Genomic DNA, 18761 nt, shown 5'->3' on the forward strand with positions numbered 1-18761 from the left:
TTGTCAAGTTAGCAAATAGGCATTCTTCTCTACCATACTTGGTAGACTTGTTTGATTTACTCTTACCCCTCTAACATTTTGAGCCAGTGATTGAATTTGAGTGATACTGATTTACTTTTCAGGTTTTTCTATCAGAAAATTTGGAGGAGTTGGGATGAAGAAGAGGAAGATGAGTATGATTATTTTGTCAGATGTGTTGAACCTCGATTGAGATTGTAAGTATTTATTAGTGGCCTGAACATGTTGGAAAAAATAGCTATTTATGGTTTAATTTAAGCCATGTTTTGTGTATACTGTATATATACTCTAGGGGCCTACAGACAGAGACAAATAGTATAACCCATTGACAAGTTATTAAATGAAATTTGTATAAGTGCAGAGAAACCTACTTTCTGTTTATAAACCTACTTGTGGTGTTTTTAGAATCTAAAAGAGAATTCAAGAACATATAAGTTAACAGCTTACTCTTTTTTGAATTTAAGTAAAACTCAGTTGAGCGTATGTTAAAAAGAACCAAATTCAAAGATAATTGTTTGAAAAACAGTGAAATTAATTGAATTATAGAAGACTTCTTTTTAAAGAGTACTTTTAAAGACATGCGATTACTCTAAGTAAAACATACTAGGCTAAACAGATGTTTTGTCAAGTTGTTTTCCTTAAATCTTATTTTACAGATAAAAATACTGCATAGTTAATATTGATGGTGAATAAAACTTTCCAAAATAGCTAAATAAACATAACACATACGTAAGTAAACAAAATACCTAAACACATTCTTCTGATATATCATGTTTTGATAGGGAAAAACCCTTCCATTATAAAAATACCCCAAATGAATCATGCAATAGTAGTTGTCCTGCACTGACTTTGTTAAATGTTGTTTCCACTAGATGGTGCTATAAGACCAGATAATTTTTTGATATTTGCACACTGTAATTTAATAGGCAGTGCTGCAATAAGAATAAAATTAGACCTTGCATGACAAAAATAAATTGCAGAAGGTAATTTTTTTCCTTGTGTAAAAGATGATTTGGTTACCTAAGATAAGGCAGTACTCGTTACATTTCTGTAGAACTGATTTGATTTAGTAAGTTTCCTTTGATTTAAATAGTAAGTCATAAGGAAAAAATACCTGAGGAGTTTGGTTAAGGTTGGTTCTACTTGCTTAGAATTATGAATGTCTAATTTCAGATTTTCATAAATTGGCTATGATTTTTTGTTTGACTCTTTATTTTTTTCTTTTTTTCTTTTAAATTAGTTTATTTTCTATTTTTTAACTTTACAATATTGTATTTGTTTTGCCATACATTGAGGCTATGATTTTTGTTTAGTCTTTCCAATTTTTCCATTGTTAATTTCCCGTTTTTCCATAATGTAGTCAATAAAATCCAGACTTTCAATAAGCTTGCATATTTTTTAGTTTTGATATACTTGCTCTTAAAGAGCAGTGGTTGGTTTTGATTGAAGGAAAATGTAATGGTGGATGAATATCGTATATCTGGCAAATTTGATCTTTATTGGGAAAATACTATATTCCGATTTGACAGCTTTACATGTTGAAACAATAAGAAATGATTTACATACATATCTTATACTTCACTGGCAGATGGACAAGCATAAGGGAGGAATTGTTTTCAGTCATGGAGAAGAAACTGTGGGACTTAATGAGGAAACCAGAATGTTATCAAATACAGACAGACTCCTTAAAGATCCCTGGGCTAAGACAGGAGTAGAGCCATTCACAGGCAAGAGCTAAAGGGAATCAAACTATACTGTCTTGATTTCGCATTGTGAAGTAAATATTTTTCCTTTCTAATTCAAAACACTCTGCTTCAAAGGTTATGAGTCTGAGACACAGGTATTGGTTCATTACTTTCAGACTATGAAGCATCACTATAATGAGAATAAGCTGATTGGCATGGATATTGGAAGTGCTAAGAAACTTATTTTAAAATTTGAGTCTTAATTGCCATAACTTAATAGACCTGATCAATCAGTCAGTGGTTGTGTTCCCCAGTTTCTTGTTTGCAAAATCGATTTCTACAATATTTTTAAACAAGTATGGATTAACCGAAGTGGACAAAATCCTTACTTTTCAAGCTTCACCTAATTCATTTACTTGAAAAGTGGAAAAAGTATTTTTTATTCATCTTAAATACTATTTAAATGCTTGCTGTAATTTGATGTAAATTTGTTTAGGATGTGGTTTTCTCTTTTTTGTCCTCCTATCTTATTTAGAGCATGACAAAGTTAAGACATTAAGACAATAGTGCACAACCTTGGCTGTACAGTAGAATCTCCAGGGAATTTAAAAAAAAATACTCCTCTGCTTCTAGAGACTAATTTAATTGGTCTGGATAGGGATCTGAGTATCTGTATTTTTTAAAGTTCCCCAGTGATTCTAATAAGCAGCCAAGGTTAAGAAGCTCTGGCCTATAAAACCCAGCAATCCGACTGCTGGGCATACACAAAGAAACCAGAATTGAAAGAGACACGTGTACCCCAATGTTCATCGCAGCACTATTTACAATAGCTAGGATGTGGAAGCAACCTAGATTTCTACTGAAAGACGAATGGATAAGAAAGTTGTGGTACATACACACAATGGAATATTACTCAGCTATAAAAAAGAATAGATTTGAGTCAGTTCTTCAGAGTTGGATAAAACTGTAGCCTATTATATAGAGTGAAGTAAGACAGAAAGAAAAACACCAGTACAGTATATTAACACATATATATGGAATTTAGAAAGATGGTAATGACGACCCTTCATGTAAGAGAGCAAAAGAGACACAGATGTAAAGAACAGACTTTTGGACTCTGGGAAAAGGTGAGGGTGGGATGATTTGAGAGAATAGCATTGAAACATGTATATTACCATATGTGAAACAGATGACTAGTCCAAGTTTGATGCATGAAGCAGGGCACTCAAAGCCGATGGTGTACTGGGACAACCCAGAGGGATGTGATGGGGAGGGAGGTGGGAGAGGGGCTCAGGATGGGGTGAGGGGGACACATGTACACCCGTGGCTGATTCGTGTCAGTGTATGGCAAAAACCACCACAATATTGTAAAGTAATTAGCCTCCAATTAAAATAAATAAATTAGTTTTTAAAAAAAGAAGCTCTGGCCTAAGTCAATATACTTGAGAAATAAAGCAATTATTTTAAAACTATAGGTAATGAAATAATATTGCAATTTATTTTCAAATCCATTTCATATCCATTAACTTAATTGCACATTTATAAACTATTGCATCTAGAAGAACTTTTTGTTGTGTTTATATATTTGAGAAGGTATATAAATCAATAATAAACTTTAAGTGCCAACAGTGTTGTCCAATACAAGGTTATTTTGTTTTAATCACTCTCTAGTTTAGTAATAACAACTTTACTTTTTTTCTCAGAATCTCAAAGGCTTGTGTTTTTGAAATACTCTAATAATCTTCCTGAAGAAATATTCAACAAATTCTGCTCCATAGTGCTTTAAATGCAGGAAAGGACTAGATGATTTGAATCATTTAAAATTTTTAATCCTATAAATGTGGTAATCTTAAACATTGTTGTGAACTATTTGGGATGCTTTCCTCCCCACCCCACCTCCAGATTGTCCACTGCCACCCACTTATTAAGATTTTGAATTTAATATATGAGAAAATAATTTCTTATTAAATAATAATTACAAATTGTGCAACATAAGCTTTCAGTGCTTCAAAAACAAATGCTTGGATCTAAGGGGAAAAAAATAGCAACTCCTCAAAAGAGAAAAATTAGTGGCCTTAATGAAGTGGTCTTTAAAACTTTCAATAATATCCACCTATTTAGTAAGACTTAACATGTTGCTGAGTTGCATACTCTGAGACACTTTTCTAATGGGGTCTTTGAGGACTAAATGGCTGTCTTAATGATGGGAAAATGTGTCTGAAAGGCAATGGGTTTCAATTTGCTTTTAAACTTTCAGGCATTATGACATTCTTGAAGACCGAGTTCCTTCAGGACTTATTGTTGACTACCAAAATCTGTTGACTCAATGTGAGGAGAGTTACAGGAAATTTTTAAATCTGAGAAGCAGTTTGTCAAATTGTAACTCTGATTCTGAGCAGGAAAACATCTCCATGGTGGAAGGGTTAAAGTTGTATTCAGAGATCGAACAGTTGAAACAAAAGCTAAAACTCATTGAGAATCCTTTGTTGAGGTATGTGTATCTTTATTATTCTCAACTAGTCAGCATCTTTTCTAACCAGCTGTCTTACTGAGAACTGACAGGTCTGTTTGGTTTCTTTAAGATATGTATTTGGTTATCAGAAGAATTCTAATATACAAGCAAAAGGCATCCGTCCAAATGGCCAGAAGGTCACCCATGTGGTCTCCTCCACCATGATGACTGGTCTGCTGCGGTCCCTGCTCAGGGATAGGCTTTGCCCAGAGCCTTGTAAGGAAGAAATAGAGATTCAGGTAAAAGGAGAGTTTCTTCTGGTTGGTTTTTTTTGTCTGATTCACCCTAGGCTTTCCTGAATTCTACAGAAAGTTTATAGATGTTTCCCTGAGCTGGTTTTCGTGGAGTGGAAAGTAGTGAGAGCGCTGCCTTTCCGCAGCATTAGTCACTTATCAGTCACATACTGGGCTCAGTGCAATAGTAAAGGAGATAAATATACAGTTTTGGCTCCCTTTTCAAAATGAAACATGAAGGCACCTGGAGTAATACTCAGGTTGCATTTGACGGGTATATATTTGCAATATGTTGTTGTTGTTTTCTAGTTCCATAGTGATCCGTTGTCTGCTATAAATGCCTGCTATGAGGGTGACACTGTTATTGTTTGTCCTGGCCATTATGTGGTGCATGGTGCATTCTCCATTGCTGACTCCATTGAGTTGGAAGGTGAGTATGGAAGATCATACAACCAAACTCTCCTGCATGAGACACTTAAGAAAATAGGAAATCACTGATCTTGTTGAAGCTCTGAGAATCTTATTTCAACCCAATTGATTTCAAATGAGTTGCTTTGAAACATTAAGGGTTTTTGAAGTGTATAGGTTATTGACTCAGAGTTTGAGCAACGTAAAGTATGAGTCTTTACGACATTATAAATGTTGGGAAGATAAAAATATAGAGGAACAACCACTAGGGAGAAACGTAATTCCAGACTATAGGTGGTTGATGAAAATGAATTCATTTCTAGAATAAAAAAAACATTCCCAGCAATATTTTTTTTTTAAGTTTACTATTTTTTAATTTGTTGTCTCCTCTTTTTTCATGTATGTTGTAGATATATTGGTGTGTGGTTTTTGTTTTAAATTTAGCTTATTTTTGTGAGACCTATAGGTCCAACTTGAAAGTAGATTGAAAATCTTTATCTTAATTATTTTAAGGACTTCTGAATGTTACAAATTCCAAAGAGTCTATTAAAAATAGCTTTTAGCTGTTATAATCTTATTGTACATTTAGAGTGATTCCTAAATTTAGGTTGCTTTACAGTAGTTCAGCTTGGTCTTTTGTATTTCCATAGCTTGTCAAATTTAGATGTACCTGTTCAACTATTTATCAAAAGAACTTCAAGTTAGCAATAAAACTTGTAAGCAAAAAATCATTTATCATTTTGGGATTGGTGCAGCTGTTCACCAACTGCTTAAGCTATGTTCTTTATCTTGTCAAAACTTCTTAATAGAAGCTAGGCTGGGAGTTTAATATCCTGCTGTTTACCAGTACATCACTTTACCCCCTTTTTTGTTTTATGTGTGTAATTTTTGTTCTGTTTCCTCTCCAACATTTGATATATAACAGATGTGTGTTTTATAAATAACACATCTGCAGAATAAATCACAGCAATAAAAACACAATTTTTTTGGCATAGTGCAAACAACATTGATATTATAGATTGTATGGTGGATAAGCATTCTTCCTAGATTGGTGAGGAAATTATAATGTAATTGTGCCAATGTGCCATAAATAACCAGGGCTTCCCTGATAGCTCAGTTGGTAAAGAATCTGCCTGCAATGCAGGAGACCCTGGATCGATTTCTGGGTCAGGAAGATCCCCTGGAGAAGGGATAGGCTACCCACTCCAGTATTCTTGGACTTCCCTGTGGCTCAACTGGTAAAGAATCTGCCTGCAATGCAGGAAACCTGGGTTCGATCCCTGGGTTGGGAAGATCCCCTGGAGAAGGGAAAGGCTACTCAATCCAGTAGTCTGGCCTGGAGAATTCCATGGACTGTGTAGTCCATGGGGTTGCAAAGAGTTGGAGACGACTGAGCGACTCACTTTCCCAGGTGGTGCTAGTGGTAAAGAATCCACCTGCCATTGCAGGAGATGCAAGAGATGAGAGCTCGATCCTTGGGTCAGAAAGATCCTCTGGTGTAGGAAATGGCACCCCACTCCAGTGTTCTTGCCTGGAAAATTCCATGGGCAGAGGAGCCTGGCAGGCAATAGTCCATGGGATCACAAAGAGTCAGACACAACTGAGCAACTAAACACATAAATATAACCATATAAAATTCTGATAGTTAAGTGTAAGAATGACTATAAATATATGAACATAGGGCATTTCTGAGAATTTGGGGAATCAGATGGTATCTCTGGTGTGACTATATGGAGTAATTGTTCATGAGGTAGATTAAAGCTTGATAGCTTATCTGAGCTATAGCTAACACATAACAAGAGATATATGTTGAGTACCCACTATTTGCATGGTATTAATAGTACTTATAATAGGATTTTTCTTGTTTAGAAAATCCATTCACTTAAGTGAAGGCTTTGTGTTTTAAACTGCTAGGATTATGTAACTTGTTTATATAATGTAATATGGCCATTCTTTTTATATTTTTAATTTTTCTGCTGATAAAAAGTTATTATTTTAAAAAATGTGCAAAGTACACATAGATACATAAAAAGAATCAGGGGAAAAATTTTACAATCTAGTCATCCAGAATACAGCATTAGTAGCATTCCCATGGGTGGAGTCCTCTTGCATTCTCTAGTGCCCCCACCCTCTTCAAATGCAGAAAACTTTAGAGATCTTGCCTGTTTAATGTTTTACTACTTTCATATCCTCAAGCAAAGACTCAACAATGAGTCTTTGACATTTAGACAATGAGAGTTAATTCTTAAAGCTTTGTCTGTGTAATTCTGGTTTATGATAAAGTCAGGCAAAAGTTTTCTAGTTTTTGATACTCCGGTTTTTCATAAGCCCATTCAGAGGTCTACCTGCATTATTAGTTTCATTAAGATTTGCAGAGAACAATGTTTTTTATTGTTTTTTATTTTTATTGGTCTACAAGGTAGACCTATTTTTCCAATAGTTAAAACTGTTCTAAGCCAGTTTGTCAAATTTTAGGTAAATCTTGTTAAGAGAATATAAAAATGAGAAAATCCTGAGAAATGCCTATGCTTTTTCAAACCTAACTGCGTTAGAATAATAGAATCTTTGAATTGGGAAGTAAAAACTTATAAGGGCTAAATGCATTAAAGCCTTCTGACCCAGCTGTGAGTAACTTAAGATTATTATGTTTTTTAATAGCAGTTTTATAAGTGAGTTTACTGCCAAAACTGGTATGAGATGACTGATGGGGGTAGTCTTCTTGATATGCAGGTAATTGTTAACAAATTGTATACCTTGGTAAAACTTAAGCTAGATACGTGGAGAAATAGATTTTATTTATTTTTTTTAAAGATTTTTCTTTTTTTTCATGTGGACCTTTTTTTTTTTTAAAGAAGTTTTTATTGAATTGGTTGCAATATTGCTTCTGTTTTACGTTTTGGTTTTTTGACCATGAGGCATGTGGGATCTTAGCTCCCCAACCAGGGGTCTAGCTTGTACCCCCTGCATTGGAAGGCAAAGTCTGAACAACGGAACCCCCAGGGAAGTCCCTTGATTTTATTTACACGTAACTGGGTTGACTGGTCTCAAATATCATTTGGAGTCATTTATAATGAAGAAATCTGTCATAGAAATTTTGTGTTTAGACATCTCCCTTCCCCTATCCTAAATGTTCTTGCTGTCTTCCTTAGGATACGGTCTACCAGATGATATTGTGATAGAAAAGAGAGGCAAAGGAGACACTTTTGTGGATTGTACGGGTGCGGATATTAAAATCTCAAGCATAAAATTTGTTCAGCATGATGCCGTAGAAGGAATCTTAAGTAAATATCTGAATATTTCATTTATTATTTGTTCCAGGTTTTGAAGAAAAACTTTACTTCCCCTGGAAGATAGAATTTAATGAAATACCACTTTTGAGTAGTATGAAAAGCTGATAATTATGTACATAGCTTGACAACTTAGGAAGCTTACTCTAAAGTGAAAAATAGTTCAATGTATTCTTGAAAATTTGTTAGTTTAATATTTGTTTCCGAGTGATCATTTTTTTCTTTTAAAACATTCCAATATGTGATCTGTGTTCTTTGATTTAGTCCTGGACTCAAACCAGCTATCTTCACATTGTGATAGTACTTGTTTCCTGGGATTTGTATCCCCTATTTTGAATTGGGCCTCCTTTTCTTCTCTTTTGTAAGATAGTCATGAAAGTTACTTTCTTAATTTTTTTTTTGTAACGAGAAGTGATTTTTGACATGATTTTGCATTTCTGAGGTCAAGTCATTCTTTTTTAACAATACTGCTTTTAGATTTTAGAAAATAGCTCAAAATAGTCATTGTTTTTATAAAATAAGAATTCATGATTTCAGTAACGAAGTTTAAATGAGAATTATTTAGACTGTATCTAATATCAACTCTAGGCCATTTCTAATATTGTAAAAGACACATTACTTATTAAAGCATTTGATTGCATGTTTTCATCATAGTCATTCACCGTGGCAAGACTACATTGGAAAACTGTGTACTGCAGTGTGAAACTACAGGAGTCACAGTACGAACATCAGCAGAATTTTTAATGAAGAACTCAGATTTATATGGTGCCAAGGTATGATAATCTCTTATCCTTTTGGGGAGTAGCTTAGGTTTAAGTTCTAAACAGGTAAATAAAATGTGGGACAAGATATAAATGCATACTTCTGTTCTCTTTCTTCAGAGAACTTCAGATACTTACATGCATTAAGTTGGCCAGACTCAATCGTATAATGTTCTTGTTTAGCATTTTCAAGTCAGGAAGACAATAATACATCTCACAGTTTCTCTGTCATATCTTTAAAAAAGAGGTTAGACTTTTTAAGTTGTAACTTTGTAAATGATGTAGTAATTGAGGCTTGGTTGCTGTTTTTAAATTAAATTTTTATTTTCAGATAATTATAAATTCACATTCTGTAGTAAGAAATAATACAGAAATAGCGTGTATGTGTAATTTTTACCAGTTTCCTCTAACTGTAACGTCTTCCAAAACTATAGTACAGCATCACAACCAGGATAAAATTCAGTTAAGTTGAATATTTCCATCACTACAGGAATCCTTCATGTTGCTCTTTAAAGCTGTCTATGTGCCTCTCCTTGAGACCTTCTCCTTAACCACGGGCAAATGCTAATCTGTTCTCCATTTCTGTTACTTCATCATTTCAAATATGTTATGTAACTAGAATCATACAGTATACACCCTTTTGGAACTGGCTTTTTTCACTCAGCACAGTTCTCTGGAGCTATATATAGGTTGTTACATGTACCAATAAGTTCTTTTTTTATTGCTAAGTAGTATTCTGGGTATGATTGTTCCACATTTTTAACTGTTCATTTGTTGAATAATATCTGTTGTTTTCAGTTTGGGGATTTTGGAAAAATACAGCTCCTGTAAACATTGGTGTACAGGTTTTTGTGTGAACGTCATTTTCATTTCTCTGGAGTAAATGCCTAGAAGTATAGTTGCAGGACATGTGGTTAGCTGTGTGCTTACTTTTTTTTTTAACAAACTGCCAAACTGTTTTCTGGACTAGTTGTACCATTTTACATCCCCACTAACAAAGTCTGAATGATCCAGTTTGGTATTTTTGATCTAATTTTTGGTATTGGATCCAATTTTTCGTTTGGTATCATGGATCCAATGATCCATATTTGGTATTTTCACTACTTCTTAATTTTAGCCATTCTGATAGGTGTGTTTTAACTTGTATTTCCCTAGTGCTTAATGGGGGGGGAGGAATGCAAAAGTAGGAAGTCAAGAAACACCTGGCGTAACAGGCAAACTTGGCCTTGGAGTACAGAATGAAGCAGGGCAAAGGCTAATAGAGTTTTGCCAAGAGAACGCACTGGTAATAGCAAACACCCTATTCCAACAACACAAGAGAAGACTCTACACGTGGACATCACCAGATGGTCAACACCGTAATCAGATTGATTATATTCTTTGCAGCCAAAGATGGAGAAGCTCTATACAGTCAGCAAAAACAAGACCGGGAGCAGACTGTGGCTCAGATCATGAACTGCTTATTGCCAAATTCAGACTTAAACTGAAGAAAGTAGGGAAAACCAATAGTCTATTCAGGTATGACCTAGATCAAATCCCTTATGAGTATACAGTGGAAGTGACAAATAGATTTAAGGGACTAGATCTGATAGACAGAGTGCCTGATGAACTATGGACAGAGGTTCGTGACATTGTACAGGAGACAGGGATCAAGACAATCCCCATGGAAAAGAAATTCAAAAAAGCAAAATGGCTGTCTGAGGAGGCCTTACAGATAGCTTGGAATAGAAGAGAAGCGAAAAGCAAGGAGAAAAGGAAAGATATTCCCATCTGAATGCAGAGTTCCAAAGAATAGCAAGGAGAGATAAGAAAGCCTTCCTCAGCGATCAGTGCAAAGAAATAGAGGAAAACAACAGATAGGGAACGACTAGAGATCTCTTCAAGAAAATTAGAGCTACCAAAGGAACATTTCATGCAAAGATAGGCTTGATAAAGGACAGAAATGGTATGGACCTAACAGAAGCAGAAGATATTAAGAAGAGGTGGCAAGAATACACAGAAGAACTGTACAAAAAAGATCTTCACGACCCAGATAATCACGATGGTGTGATCACTCACCTAGAGCCAGACATCCTGGAATGTGAAGTCAAGTGGGCCTTAGAAAGCATCACTACGAACAAAGCTAGTGGAGGTGATGGAATTCCAGTTGAGCTATTTCAAATCCTCAAAGGTGATGCTGTGAAAGTGCTACATTCGATATGCCAGCAAATTTGGAAAACTCAGCAGTGGCCACAGGACTGGAAAAGGGCAGTTTTCATTCCAATCCCAAAGAAAGGCAATGCCAAAGAATGCTCAAACTCCTGCACAATTGCACTCATCTCACATGCTAGTAAAGTAATGCTCAAAATTCTCCAAGCCAGGCTTCAGCAATACGTGAACCGTGAACTTCCAGATGTTCAAGCTGGTTTTAGAAAAGGCAGAGGAACCAGAGATCAAATTGCCAATATCCGCCAGATCATCCAAAAAGCAAGAGAGTTCCAGAAAAACATCTATTTCTGCTTTATTGACTATGCCAAAGCCTTTGACTGTGTGGATCCCAATAAACTGTGGAAAATTCTGAAAGAGACGGGAATACCAGACCATCTGACCTGTCTCTTGAGAAACCTGTATGCAGGTCAGGAAGCAACAGTTAGAACTGGACATGGAACAACAGACTGGTTCCAAATAGGAAAAGGAGTACGTCAAGGCTGTATATTGTCACCCTGCTTATTTAACTTCTATGCAGAGTACATCATGAGAAACGCTGAGCTGGAAGAAACACAAGCTGGAATCAAGATTGCTGGGAGAAATATCAATAACCTCAGATATGCAGATGACACCACCCTTATGGCAGAAAGTGAAGAAGAACTAAAGAGCCTTTTGATGAAGGTGAAAAAGGAGAGTGAAAAAGTTGGCTTAAAGCTCAACGTTCAGAAAACTAAGATCATGGCATCTGGTCCCATCACTTCATGGCAAATAGATGGGGAAACAGTGGAAACAGTGTCAGACTTTATTTTTTTGGGCTCCAAAATCACTGCAGATGGTGATTGCAGCCATGAAATTAAAAGACGCTTACTCCTTGGAAGGAAGGTTATGACCAACCTAGATAGCATATTTAAAAGCAGAGACATTACTTTGCCAACAAAGGTCCGTCTAGTCAAGGCTATGGTTTTTCCAGTGGTCATGTATGGATGTGAGAGTTGGACGGTGAAGAAAGCTGAGCACCGCAGAGTTGATGCTTTTGAACTGTGGTGTTGGAGAAAACTCTTGAGAGTCCCTTGGACTGCAAGGAGATCCAATCAATCCATCCTAAAAGAGATCAGTCCTGGGTGTTCATTGGAAGGACTGATGTTGAAGCTGAAACTCCAGTACTTTGGCCACCTCATGCAAAGAGTTGACTCATTGGAAAAGACCCTAATGCTGGGTAGGATTGGGGGCAGGAGGAGAAGGGGACGACAGAGGATGAGATGGTTGGATGGCATCACCGACTCGATGAACATGCGTTTAGGTAGACTCCGGGAGTTGGTGATGGACAGAGAGGCCTGGCGTGCTGCAATTCATGGGGTCCCAAAGAGTCGGACATGACTGAACGACTGAACTGAACTGAACTGAACTGAGTGCTTAATGATGATGAACATTTTTTCATATGCTTTTTTGCCATCCTTACCTTCAGTGAAAAATTCATGACTTTTGTCCATTTGCTGATTGTATTTTTTTTTTCAAACTATAGAGTTTTGAGAGTTCTTTATAAATTCTGGATATGAATCCTCAGTTGGGTACGTCGTTTACAGATGTGCTAGTGTGTAGCTTGTTTTTTCATTGTTTTCATGAGGCTTTTACAGACAGAGCAAAGTTTTAAAATTTGATGAAGCCTAGTTTATCAATTTTTCCTTTTATGTGTAAGAACTCTTTGTCTAGCTCTAGGGTGCAAAGATTTCTCCTGTTTTTGTGCCAGTACCATACTGTTTTGATTACTACAGCTTTGTAGTATAGCTTGAGATCAGGGAACATGGTAGCTCTTGTTTTGTTGTTCTTTCTCAATATTGTTTTGGCTATTTGGGGTCTTTTGTGTTTCCATACAAATTTTAGAATTATTCTAATTCTGTGGAAAATGCCATTAGTGTTTTGATAGGAATTGCTTTGAATATGTAGATTTTGTTGAGTAGTGTGGTCATTTTAACAGTATTCTTCCAGTCCACCAGCACAGTGTATCTTTCCATCTGTTTGTGTCATCTTTGATTTCTTTCATCAGTTTCTTACATTTTCTAAGTGCAGGTTTGTTTTTTCTCTTGGCTATGCCATGTGGCCTATGGAATCTTAGTTCCCTGTCTAGGGATTGAACCCACACACCCTACAGTGAAGTGCAGTCTTAACCACTGGACCACCAGGGAAGTCTCGTTAAGTATACAGGTTTTTTACCTCCTTAATTAGACTTAGTTCTAAGTATTCTTTTTGATGTGATTGTAAATTGGATAGTTTTTTAAATTTCTCTTTCTGATAATTAATGTATGGAAAGGTAACAGATTTCTGTATGTTAATTTTGTATCCTGCAATTTTACCAAATTCATGATGAGTTCTAGTAGGATTTTGGTGATGTCTTTAGGATTTTTGATGGATAGTATCATGTCATCTGAAAACAGTGATGGTTTTACTTCTTTCCTATTTGGATTTCTTTTATCTCTTATCTGATTGCTGTGGTTAGACTTTCAGTACCACATTGAATAATAATGATGAGAATGGGCATCCGTGTCATGTTTTCCTGATGTTAGAGAAAATACTTTCAGCTTCTCACCATTGAGTATGGTATTAGCTGTATATCATTCATTATATTGAGGTATATTCCATTAATGGGCACTTTGTTGAGAATTTTTATCATAAATGGATATTGAATTTTGTCCAAAGTTTTCTTTGCATCAACTGAGATTATCAAATGATTTTTTTATTCTTTCATTTGTTAATGTGTTGTGTCATGTTGATTGATTTGCAGATATTGAACCATCTGTGTATCTCTGAGGTTAATCCCACTTGATCATAGTGTATGATCCTTTTAATGTATTGTTGGATTCTATTTGCTAATATTTTGTTGAGGATTTTTTCATCTATGACTGTCAAGAATATTGGCCTGTGATTTTTTTTGTATGTGTGGTGTCTCTTTCTGGTTTTGATATCAGAGTGATGGTGGCCTCATGGATGAGTTTGGGAATGTACCTCTTCAATTTTGGGGGATAATTTAAGAAGGGTAGATGTAAACTCTTCTTTGTATGTTTGGTAGAATTCACCTGTGGAGCTGTCTGGTCCTGGACATTTGTTTGCTGGGAGCTTTTTAAATTACTGATTCAATTTCATTACTGGTAATTGATATGTTCATATTTTCTATTTATTCCTGATTTGGTCTTTAAATATTGTACTTTTCTAGAGATAATCTATTACTTCTAGGTTGTCCATTTTATTGGCATGTAGTTGTTCCTTGTCAGAGAAGGCAATGGCACCCCACTCCAGTACTCTTGCCTGGAAAATCCCATGGGGTCGTGAAGAGTCGGACACGACTGAGTGACTTCACTTTCACTTTTCACTTTCATGCATTGGAGAAGGACATGGCAACCCACTCCAGTGTTCTTGCCTGGAGAATCCCAGGGATGGGGGAACCTGGTGGGCTGCCGTCTATGGGGTCGCACAGAGTTGGACACGACTGAAGCAACTTAGCGCCAGCAGCAGCAATTGTTCCTTGTAATCTTAGATGATCCTTTGTATTTCTGCAGTATCAGTTGTAACTTGTCCTCTTTCATTTCTGGTTTTATTTGGGCCCTCTCTTTTTTCTTTGTGAGTCTGGCTCAAGGTTCATCAATTTTGTTTATATTTTCAAAGAACCAGCTCTTGATTTCATTGAACTTTTCTATTATTTTTCAGTCTCTTCATTTATTTATACTCTGATCTTTGTTATATATTTCCTTATCCTGACTTTGGAGTTTCTTTGTTCTTTTTCTAGTTCCTTTAACATTACATTGTTTATTTGAGATCTTTCTTGTTTTCTGAAGTAGGCTTGTTTCACTGTAAACTTGCCCCTTAGAACTGCTTTTGCTGCATCCCATAGATTTTGGATCATTGTGTTTGTATTTTCATCACTGTGTTTTGGATCATCTGTTTTCATCTGTCTTCAGGTATTTTTTGATTTCTTCAGTGACCCATTGTTTGTTTAGTATCATGTTGTTTACCTTGTACATGTTTGTGTTTTTTGCAGTTTTTTTTCTTGTAGTTGATTTCTAGTCTCATATCATTGTGATCAGAAAAGGTGCTTGATAGGATTTCAGTTTTCTAGAATTCTGAGATTTGTTTTCTGGCTGTAGAATTGCCATGCGTAAAGGATGTCTTCTGCTTCTTTTGGATGGAATGGTATTTATTAAGTCCATCTGGCCAGTGTTTCCTTATTGATTTTCTCTCTAGATGATGTATCCATTGAGGAGGTGTTAAGTAGTCTACTATCATTGTGTTACTGTCAGTTTCTTTATATTACCCGTATCAGTGCATACATAATTACAATTGATATATCTTCTTGTTGGGTCTACTCCTTTGTATTTATGTCATGTCCTTTGTTATCTCTTGTTACAGTTTTTGTTTTCAAGTCTATTTTGTTTGGTATAAGTATTGCTATCTCAGTTTTCATTTGCATGGAGTACCATTTTTCATTCGTTCATTTCCAGTTTGTGTGTTTTCAGATCAGGAAGTAGTTTCTTGTAGACAGTATATATATATGGGTCTTGTTTTATATCCATTCAGCTACTCTGTGTCTTAATTGGAGTCCATTTACATTTAAAGTTTTGATAGATACGTACTTATTATTTTATTCTTCGTTTTGGGGTTGTTTTTGTAGTTCTTTATTGTTCCTTTCTTTTCTTTTGTTCTCTTCCCTTATGATTTAATGACTATCTTTACTGTTATGTTTGGATTCCTTTATCTTTTAGTGTTGTCTATTATATATTTTTGATTTGTGGTTACAGTGAGATTCATATATATCAACTTTTATGTATATGTGATTATTTTAAGTTGCTAATCTCAATTTCAAATGCATTTTTAACAACCCTGCAATTTTACTCTCCTGCCCCTACAGTTACTGTCTTTTGACATTTTATTTTACATCCTTTTGTATATCCCTTAACTACTTATTGCACATATAGATGATTTTACTATATCTTTTAACCTTCCTGTGAGCTTTGTACATGGTTGATTTACTACTTTTACTGTATAACTCCTTTTATCAATCAATGAGCTTTTTCCTTTCATAATTTTCATGTTTCTAGTTGTGACCTTTCTTGTTTGCTTAGAGAATTCCATGTGAGATTTCTTGCAAAGCTGGTTCTGTGGTGCTTAATGCTTTTAGTTTTTGCTTTACTTTTGATCTCTCCATCAAATCTGAGTGAAAGCCTTGCTGGATAAAGTATTCTCTCTCTTTTTTTCAACATAGTATATAATTCATTTTATTTGAAATGTCCAGGATAGCCACATCTATATGCATTGAAACTAAAGCAGTGGTTGCCTAGGGCTGGGCATAGAGTGGGAAAGAGGGGTTGGAGTAATAGCTGAAGGGTACAGGGTCTTGTTCTAAGATGATGAAAGTGTTTTAACATTGACTGTGGTAATGGCTGCACAACTCTGTGAATAAACTGCTGCTGCTGCTAAGTCGCTTCAGTCGTGTCCGACTCTGTGTGACCCCATAGACGGCAGCTCACCAGGCTCCGCCGTCCCTAGAATTCTCCAGGCAAGAATACTGGAGTGGGTTGCCATTTCCTTCTCCAGTGCATGAAAGGGAAAAGTGAAAGTGAAGTCGCTCAGTCGTGTCCGACTCTTAGCGACCCCATGGACTATAGCCTACCAGGCTCCTCTGTCCATAGGATTTTCCAGGCAAGAGTACTAAACTAAAAACTATCAAATGGTACATTAAACTTAACTGGGTGAATTGCATGGTATGTGAGTTGTATCTCAGTAAAAAGGGAATGAAGCAGCCAGGATGGTGGGATACATCCTTTGGGCTCCAGTTTTCTCCTTAACCCCTCTTATCTTCACTGTCCCTGCAGAATATCTTCCTTCCCACCACATTTCAGGCCAGGAGTGTCTTGATCTGTCCCTGGCCATCCCTGTTGCCCTTCTCTTCTTTTGAGTGGACTATGAAATATGCTGGCCTTTTAATCAGCTGGTGTCTGATAAAGGGATTTCTTTTTTGTTTGTTTGTTCAAGTATAGTTGATATACTACAATACTGTTTTAGTTTCAGGTGTACAGCAAAATGATTCTGTTAAAACATATATATGTATATATATATATTTTTCAGATTATTTTCACAGATATTCCTGATTTTAGTTTTTTCCCTTTTATCACTTTAAATATATTGTGCCCTTTGGCTTTCAGAGTTTCTGCTGAAAAGTCAGCTGATATCCTATGGGAGTCCCGTTGTATATAACTTGATGCTTTTCCCTTGCTGCTTTTTCCTTTTTTAAAATTTTATTTATTTTTTGGTTGTGCTGGATCTTTGTTGCTGCTGACAGACTTTCTCTAGTTATGGCGAGTGGAGGCTACTCTTTGTTGTGGTATGTGGGCTTCTCATTGCAGAGCACAGGCCTTAACCACATGGACTTCAGTAGATGCAGCAGACAGGCTCAGTAGTTGTGGTGCATGGGCATAGTTGCTCTACGGCATGTGGGATCTTCCTGGACCAGAGATCAAACCTGTGTCTTGCATTGGCAGGTGGATTCCTAACCACTGAACCACCAGAGAAGTCCTCCCTTGCTACTTTTAATATTCTCTCTTTAATTTTTGCCGTTTTAATTATAATATGTGTTGATGTGGTCCTCTTTGGTTTGATCCTATTTGGGACTTGCTCTGTTTCCTGACCTAGATTTTTGTTTCCTTGATTAGGGAAGTTTTCAGGTTTTATGTCTTTAAGTGTGTTCTTTGCCCCTTTCTCTTGGTGTTCTCCTGGGATCCTTACAATGTGAATGTTCTCCCACAAGCCACTTAAATTTGTCCTCATTTCTTTTCATTCTTTTTTTCTGTTCAGCTTCAGTGATTTCTGTCTCTTTTCCAGATTGCTGATTTGTTTCTCTGCATCATTTAATCTACTATTGATTTCTTCTAGTGTATTTTTCATTTCAGGTATTGCATTTCATCTCTGTTTGGTTCTTTTTTATATGTTCTAAGTCTTTGTTAAATTCATTGTATTCATCCAGTTTTCTCCAGAGTTCTTCAATCATCTTTTGATCATTACCTTGAACTCTTTATCAGGTAGATTGCCTATCTCCACTTTACTTAATTCTTGTGGGATTTTTTTGTCTTGTTTCTTTTTTGGAACATGTTCCTCTGTTACCTCATTTTGCCTAATTCCTGTTTGTGGGTTGCCAACCCTGGGGGTGTAGGCCTTGACTGTACTGTGTCTCTGCCCTTTCTATCTGTCTCTTTGCAGTTCCTTCTTTGTAACTTTAATTGTGGGAAATAGTTTCTGCTAGTTACCTGGTTGTTCTCATTGACAGTCCCTTTGGTAAATGGTTTATTTTTGGTGTGCCTCTCGGGGGAGGTACTCAGGGTCTTCCCACTTCACCATCTTTGCCACCAGTCTAACTGTAGGGTTTTTTTGTAAATATTCTTTATCAAATTAAGGAAGTTGTCCTCTATTTCTGTTTTCTGAGAATTTTCATAATGAATTTGTGTTGGCTTTTGTCAAATGCTATTCACTTTCTTTCATCTTAGAATGTCTTGATTTCTCTTTATTCCTAAAGAATATTTTCACTGGATATAGGATTCTAAGTTGACAACTCTTTTCTGCTAGCTCTTTTGAACAATACTGTGCCACTTTCTTCTGGCCTCCATGGTTTCTGATGAGAAATCCTCTTT

The 18761-nt window shown here is 36.0% G+C and overlaps 2 protein-coding genes across 26 annotated transcripts in view; one reads left to right on the plus strand and one right to left on the minus strand.

The window, feature by feature from the left end:
- Positions 1 to 18761, plus strand: part of SHCBP1 (SHC binding and spindle associated 1) — a 38613-nt gene that overhangs the window by 12336 nt on the left and 7516 nt on the right. For 20 of the 21 annotated variants that reach the window (XM_081508017.1, XM_081508016.1, XM_081508005.1 and 17 more), the window contains 6 exons: positions 123 to 215; positions 3961 to 4194; positions 4286 to 4454; positions 4758 to 4878; positions 8006 to 8137; positions 8798 to 8916. In XM_081508017.1, the coding sequence (XP_081364143.1) occupies positions 123 to 215; positions 3961 to 4194; positions 4286 to 4454; positions 4758 to 4878; positions 8006 to 8137; positions 8798 to 8916 (868 nt within the window). The remainder of the gene's footprint in view (positions 1 to 122; positions 216 to 3960; positions 4195 to 4285; positions 4455 to 4757; positions 4879 to 8005; positions 8138 to 8797; positions 8917 to 18761) is intronic. The other variant, XM_081508021.1, reaches the window with a different exon arrangement.
- Positions 1 to 18761, minus strand: part of DRC4 (dynein regulatory complex subunit 4) — a 123189-nt gene that overhangs the window by 1688 nt on the left and 102740 nt on the right. The gene's annotated exons all lie outside the window — the stretch shown is intronic.

This window comes from Giraffa tippelskirchi, chromosome 7 (genome assembly GCF_054371585.1).
Source record: "Giraffa tippelskirchi isolate mGirTip1 chromosome 7, T2T-mGirTip1v1.2.pri, whole genome shotgun sequence".
NCBI classification, from domain to species: domain Eukaryota; kingdom Metazoa; phylum Chordata; class Mammalia; order Artiodactyla; family Giraffidae; genus Giraffa; species Giraffa tippelskirchi.